General features: G+C 38.2%; 1 protein-coding gene across 1 annotated transcript in view; it reads right to left on the minus strand.

Moving 5' to 3' along the window:
- Positions 1–973: 973 nt before the first annotated feature.
- The window catches only part of trappc12 (trafficking protein particle complex subunit 12), a 25,754-nt gene continuing 19,294 nt past the window's right edge, over positions 974–7,433 (minus strand). Inside the window, exons 8-11 of the mRNA XM_016256463.1 lie at positions 3,189–3,262; positions 2,598–2,701; positions 1,591–1,678; positions 974–1,500 (exon numbers count right to left, since the gene is read on the minus strand). Of these exons, the coding sequence (XP_016111949.1) occupies positions 1,258–1,500; positions 1,591–1,678; positions 2,598–2,701; positions 3,189–3,262 (509 nt within the window). The 3' untranslated portion in view covers positions 974–1,257. The remainder of the gene's footprint in view (positions 1,501–1,590; positions 1,679–2,597; positions 2,702–3,188; positions 3,263–7,433) is intronic.

Raw genomic sequence — 7,433 nt, forward strand, 5'->3', positions numbered from 1 at the left:
TAATTAGCTTAAAAGAGACTGACTCCTAATTTGATGATCTAAAAGCATTTCACAGATTTCTTTGTTCATTGATTAAATAAAGCAATATTTTCTCTGCATCATAGTTGTGTGCCATGTTTTGTGAAGTTTTGGACATTTTGTGCAAACAGCACAATGAAAAAACCTTAATTATATATATATATATATATATATATATATATATATAAAAGTACAGAAAAAGATATGGCACATATGAAAATGTGATATGGGGGCACTGAATAATTCAGAAAATATTCCAGCATTCACAGTATATATTATATACATACAGTATATACTATATTCCAGTTGTTAGAAAAAAATGTAAATTAGATTATTATAATGGTGGTTCTCACCAAATATAGTATACAGCCTCGTACATTCTGCTAAATTTTATTGCGATCAGTCATCCAAAATGCATCTTATTAGCTGCTGGCTGCCATTTTTGTTGTTTTGTATGATTTATTTTTCATGGCTTGATTAGTACTGAAGAAGAAATGCATTCAATTGAATTGACCTTGATCAAACTGTTGAGGAGTTGCCGTGCCCCGTAAGGGCAGATTTTGACACAAATTGGTGCGAGTCCTCGGAATGACTTCTTGTGTATGCGTATCAAGTTTCGCTAAGTTTAAACATTGCGTTGAGCAGATATAGGTTTATTAGTCAAAATGGGCGATGCCAGATTTTGATTGGATTATATCTTTAAAACACTTTGATAAATCAGTTTTCTCTTCTCAGCTTTTAGTCATGATGGTCTTGGGATAATGTGTGCCAAGTTTCATGTGAATCGAACGAACAATCTAGGAGGAGTTCAAAAAAAGTAGCTTTTTAAAAAAATTATATAATGGCAGGAAAATGCCATTTTGAAATCAAATAATTGGCAAAAGAGAACAAAAACAACATAGTTCTCCTAAATATATGCCGCATTAATAAACCACATCTCAACACCAGGTCAGGTTTTCACACATTTATTAACAAGATTTCCTTTTCTCATCGTCAGAAATACACAGTACAGTTATAATTAGCTTAGACTCTTTGAAAACAATCATTTAATGCATTAAAAAGCATTTCTCTTGATTCCCGAAACGGTGCAGAGCAAATATCATTGAGTTGTCAAGTTAACTTTGGTCCTGTCTGTACATGGTAAGCACAACATACGTGAACTTGTAAAAGCTCCAAATGCGGAACAGTATTTTCACGCGTAATCATCCGGTAGCGTCCAGCGTGTTGGATGGTGGCGTCTCATACTAGCTTGAGGCACTGGACGTTGAAGCTGTCTCCCTCTCTACAGGCGGTGGCCTCCAGCAGAGCTTGTTTCTTCTGCGTGCTGCGCGAGGACTCCAGCTCGTACATGGTGGTGAGGTTGAACAGCACGCTCTCGTGCAGGTAGAGCTCCGGGTCCTTGTGCACCAGGCTCTCCAGCTGGCCCAGGGACTCCTTCAGCCTTCCCAAATACAGCAGACACACGGCTGAATTGTTGCTTGCCTGAAGAACAAAGTTGGCGTTGTTATCGCCGGCAGGTTATCCAGTGCTGTTTGTCTGGAGGTGCATCACTCGGTCACGTGTTCAACTTACCACTGGGTTCTTGGGATCAAGTTTCAAGACGCTGGAGAAACACGTGTGCGCGTCTGCATAGTTATTCTGACTCAGATAAACAAAAGCCCTGTGGACGACATCACATTCAGCTTCAGGAGAACCACAGAAGCACATATACTACAGATGAACAAACGTTTCTGAAAGAAGACTCGTTAAGGATGCATTTATTTGACCAAAAATACAGTTTTATAGTAATTGATTTCTGTGATGCACAGCTGTATTTCCAGTATCATTACTCCAGTCTTCAGTGTCACATGATCTTCAGAAATCAGTATAATATGCTGATTTGCTGCTCAAGAAACATTTCTGATTATTAGTCGTGCTGCACAATATTTTTGATGTTAATAAACCAAGATGCACAATACCTACAAAATAAAAATAAATACAAACTTTTATTCAACGAGAGCACATTCAATTGATCAAAAGTGACAGGAAATACATTTTAATATTAATTTATTAATATAAAAACATTTAAGTGGAATCATTTAAAATATTTATTTAAAATTCTTATATTTAAGTAAATATTGTTCATTGAATCCTGAAAAAGTAACATGATTTCCACAAAAATGTTAGGTTGAAAAAAACCCAATGTTTTAAATATTAATAAGAAGAAGAACCATTATTAACAATTGAACAGAAATATCAACTGATAATAACTGAGCAGTAAAGCAGCATATTATACTGATTTCTGAAGATCATGTGACACTGAAGACTGGAGGAATGATGCTGAAAATACAGCTGCGCATCACAGAAATAAATTATAATTTACAATATATTAACATAGAAAACAGGTATATTAAAATGTAAAATTATTTCACAATATTACTGTTTTTACTGTATTTTTGTATCAAATGCAGCCTCGATGAGCAGAAGAGACACGTCTTTCAAAAACATAAAAAGTATTATATATATATTCCAGCTTTTGACGGGCTGCAGTGTAAACAGATTGCATTAAATGACTTGACAGAGCAGAAATCAGCGTTCACCTGTTCATCAGCACTGAGGTGTCTTCATTAGGTGTTTCTCCCTTTGATTGACAGGCTTTCTCCACATCCTGAAAATACTTCTCAGCGGTTCTGATGTCTCCAATCTAATCATAAGAACAAACAGAACCTTAATTATCGTCTGTGTGGAGATAAAACATGATGAGCGAAGCGGACTCTGATCCTCTTCAGAAACAAGCAACTCTGCTGAGCAAAGACAGCGTTCACTGGCTTTCCACTTACAGAGGATTCACGTTTGTGAGTTTCTTCGGTGTGAGTCTGCTAACCAATGTGTGTCACTACAGTCTTTGGCCAGCAGATAGCACTTGTTGAACATGATAACTTGCAAAAAACAGGTATTTCTTTAGCTACTGACAGTCTGGTATACTATAAAGATATAGAAGGCTATGTGTGCATACACACTATTTTACCAGTAGAACAGTAATCAAGAAAAGCTATTTTCTCAGTAGGCACCTGCTTGAAGGAAAGCCTGTAATCTCTAACCCTAGAGTCTGTGCATGTGCACGGATATGATTCAGGTCAGATATGAAAGTGCGAGTGAGTATATGTTTGCTAGCTCTTCCACTCACGTACCTTCATCATTAGCAGACAGTTGGCCATGGAGTACATCACCCTGCTCAGACGTGACCTCCACAGCTGGATGGAGGCTGAAACACAGAGCAGAGAGAGAGAGAGAAAGACTGAGCAAATGGAATAGAATTGGAAATTGCAGTCTTTCCCTCTTTTTCCCGGCTCTAAACCATCAATTATTTGTCTGCTGGCGGGAATTATAGTGCAGGAGGAAAAGACACAGTGACAATCGCATTTATTTTCCCCCTCTGGCTCACTGTAGACCCCCATCAGTGAGCTGATCTGATCTCATATGTATGTGTGTGTGTGTGAACAGACTTCAGCACATGTGTCTCAGTACTGATGCTGTGTGACCGCACAGACCGACAACATCACACTTCCTCCACTCCTGCCAAACAAATCAGAATTGTGAGAATATTCCAGAAAGCATGCTAATTAAATGTGTCATGAACTGAGAAACCAAAATTCCCTTGATCTTTTGACATATAAGAGGTCATTGTTCTATAAAACCATCCTGTGAGTTTCAGAACTCAAAACTTTGTTGTTACTCTAAAAACAGCTGATATTGAAGGCAGTCTGTCACAACGACAGCTTGTGGAATGTTCTACTCTATGATGTAATAGTGTGGATAATCACCACCTCCACAGAAGATGATCAACGACTGCTTCTACATCACTGCCTGTTTAGCCCCGCCCACCGATTCGACATCACTGCCTGTTTAGCCCCGCCCACCGATTCGACATCACTGCCTGTTTAGCCCCGCCTACCGATTCGACATCGTTGCCAGTTTAGCCCCGCCTACCGATTCAACATCACTGCCTGTTTAGCCCCGCCTATGATTCAACATCGTTGCCAGTTTAGCCCCGCCCACCGATTCTACATCACTGCCTGTTTTTCTACATCATTGCCTGTTTAGCCCCGCCTACTGATTCTACATCGTTGCCAGTTTAGCCCCGCCCACCGATTCAGCATCACTGCCTGTTTAGCCCCACCCATGATTCGACATCGTTGCCAGTTTAGCCCTGCCTACCATTCAGCATCACTGCCTGTTTTGCCCCGCCCACCGATTCTACATTGTTGCCTGTTTAGCACCGCCCATCAATTCGACATCACTGCCTGTTTTTCTACATCGTTGATTGTTTAGCCTCGCCTACCGATTCGACATCACTGCCTGTTTTTCTACATCGTTGCCTGTTTAGCCCCACCCACCAATTCGACATCACTGCCTGTTTTTCTACATCGTTGCCTGTTTAGCCCCACCTACCGATTCGACATCAATGCCTGTTTAGCCCCGCCCACCGATTTGACATCAGTGCAGTTTTGCCGCGAATACCGATTCGTTATGATGGCCTGTTTAGCCCCACCCACCGGTTCGACATCACTGCCTGTTTAGCCCCGCCCACCAATTCTACATCACTGCCTGTTTAGCCCCGCCCACCGATTCGTACATGTAGTGTTTACGAGAGAGGCGAATGCGCAGGTCTATGCAGAAACCAAACGATGAAGATGACTCCAAAGACAACAAGACACTGTGCAGTGCCAAGCTGTGGAAAAACAATATTTGCGTTGCCTTCCTTCTGATCCCAACGTTAGGATAGAATGAATAAACTTTATTTTTAATTAACTTTATTTTATTTTTTTATTTTTTTACTTCATTTTACCGTGGATTCGTTTAGAAACAAGGCACAATTCGACGTAGGATCTTCAAAAAGATTGAAACTAAAAGTCGATGCTGTGCGACTATATTGGATCCGACAGTACTGTCGCAACACAAGCGCGAGTAACTGTTTTTAATTACGTGATCACTATTGCTTTGTCTCTTCTTACAGATGGTTTGGTTTGATTGTAATGAGTTATTTATGCGTTTTTGACCTAAATCACAGCAGCATCCCATCTATGAGGAATGTAGGCTGTCAAACATACACAACTATTAGCCAATCACAGCAGTGGGCGTTAACTTCCGAGTCTACAATCCTCCACGCCTATTCAAACAGAGTGGGTCAAAAACTGGACACAAAATAACTTATTACTTCTAAATTATGATGCTTTTTGATGTAAAAATCTTAATAATATTATAAGTGGACCTCAGTAAACAGTCCAAAATAATAATAAAAAAATAAAGGCAGTTCATGACCCCTTTAATTTTTTTTGTATAATGTTCTCTGACGTCCACTTATAATGTTAACAAGAGTTTTGCATAAAAATACATAATTTAGAACGTTCCATTCGTCTGAACGTTCCGTTTGGATGGGCGTGGCTCATTCTAGACTCAGAAGTAAATGCCCACTGCTACGATTGGCTAACAGTTTTGCATATATTTTAACACGCCCATCATTATCACACATGGGGAACTGTTTTGAAAATGTTGAGAAATGGCAGCCAGTGAAATTCAATAATACATGTTTGAGCCAGAGTCTGATCCCGAATCAGAAAATCTCAAATGCCAAAGATACTATAGCCTGCGACAGCCTGCTAATTAATCATCTGTATTTCTATTTATTCTTTATGTATTTGTGAGGTAGTTAGCCTATTATATATTGGTGTTTAACTCAAGATGCTACAGAAAGCTGTTTATGCTGCTATGTTGTTAACAACGTTTCATATTTCATTGATGTGGCAAATAAAGTTTAGATACTTGGAGTTACAGTTATAGCTGACAAAGGATAAATTACACAGTTATCATGAGTACTTTGTTTACATGAAACAATGTCAAATTCTGCAGGTCTGTTTGACAGCCTACATAGATGGGCACTGTAGTGATTTAGGTTAAAAACGTATCGACTTACGTATTCCCATAAGAGCGGACGCTATATTAAATTAAATTTGCCATATTAAATTTGTACATTTAATATGGCTTCCGGTGTCATTCGTTTTGCTGCTTGACATTGCAAACTGTTATGTCTTACCATATTATTTGAATGTATTATCTTAATTACGAACACACTTGTTTGTAGAGCAAACAGTTTTACCATTTACTGCACTTTGTTATTCTTCTCGTTATTTCCCTACAGCGGCTAATGAACCGGAAATCTCGCACACTCACAAAAAAAAGGGCTTAGTGTAAAAAAGTAATAGTGATAAATGATTAAAACATTGTAACTCACACTTGTGTTTGCGACATTACTACCGGATTCAATATAGTCAGCACAGCATCGTCTTTTAGTTTCAATCTCTCTGAAAATCCCGTGTGGAATTGTGTCTTGTTTAAAAACTAATCCACAGAAAAATGAAACGAAACCACCAGGTTGTTACTGACGTGATCTGGAACTTCATCCACTCTTTCCTAATGTTAGGATCAGAAGGAAGGTTTCTCCACTGTTAAAGAGGCTTCGATCTTCTTCTGCAGGGGCGGGCTTTCGTCACACTATGACGTATAATGTGACACATTCCAAAACGAGTCGAGAAGCAGATTGGCTTCAATATCAGCTGTTTTTAGACTAACGGGAAAGTTGTGAGTTCTGAAACTTACAAGAATGTTTTTATATGTCAAAAGATATGAATTTCTCAATTCATGACCCCTTTAAAAGTAGGTCTGTTAACCAATCAACCCTGTCCAAATCATTTTTACTGGACTGGAACAGTTTTTAAAATCTGTTTTTTCATTGATTTTGATACGTCGGGCTTTTATGGTTCATATAGTACCATATACTGAGAATATAGAGCTCATACGTGAAGAAGAGAAAGCAGCTCAGCTTTATTCAAAGACACAAACTGAGCAAAAATATGCAATTTGGTGCAGATGCTGATATTTATTTGATGAAATTCTGATGCTTGTAATGTAAATCAATGAGATCTTTATAACATTAATATGTCTTAGTAAGATGATATTTAAATGATCAAAACATAAAATGCAATGCAATCCAATAAAATAAACGCTCCTCAAAAGCCTGATGATATGCAACAGGTTTTTCAGCAAAGTTTCGATCGTGTTGATCTTTTAATGTAACCAAATTATTTTCATGATATGTCCATCAAATTAATTGGAATTAACCACATATATCAATATATCGCTGAGATATTGATTAGAATTGCAAAATAAAAATCTGAATAAAACATTTTCTACTGTGGTCACATTGTTTTTTTGGGGTTTCTGCATTTTTTTTGCATACTAAATGGAGGACAGAAAATGATATTGATAATACTGAAAATTATATTAACTTGAACCTGAAGCACTCACAGCTCAGACAAAATTTGCACCTTCAATGTTACAGGATTATAGGATGTAAGTGGTCTATCTGAATCAGCCCT

This window comes from Sinocyclocheilus grahami, unplaced genomic scaffold (genome assembly GCF_001515645.1).
Source record: "Sinocyclocheilus grahami isolate Dianchi unplaced genomic scaffold, SAMN03320097.WGS_v1.1 scaffold1434.1, whole genome shotgun sequence".
Taxonomy (NCBI): domain Eukaryota; kingdom Metazoa; phylum Chordata; class Actinopteri; order Cypriniformes; family Cyprinidae; genus Sinocyclocheilus; species Sinocyclocheilus grahami.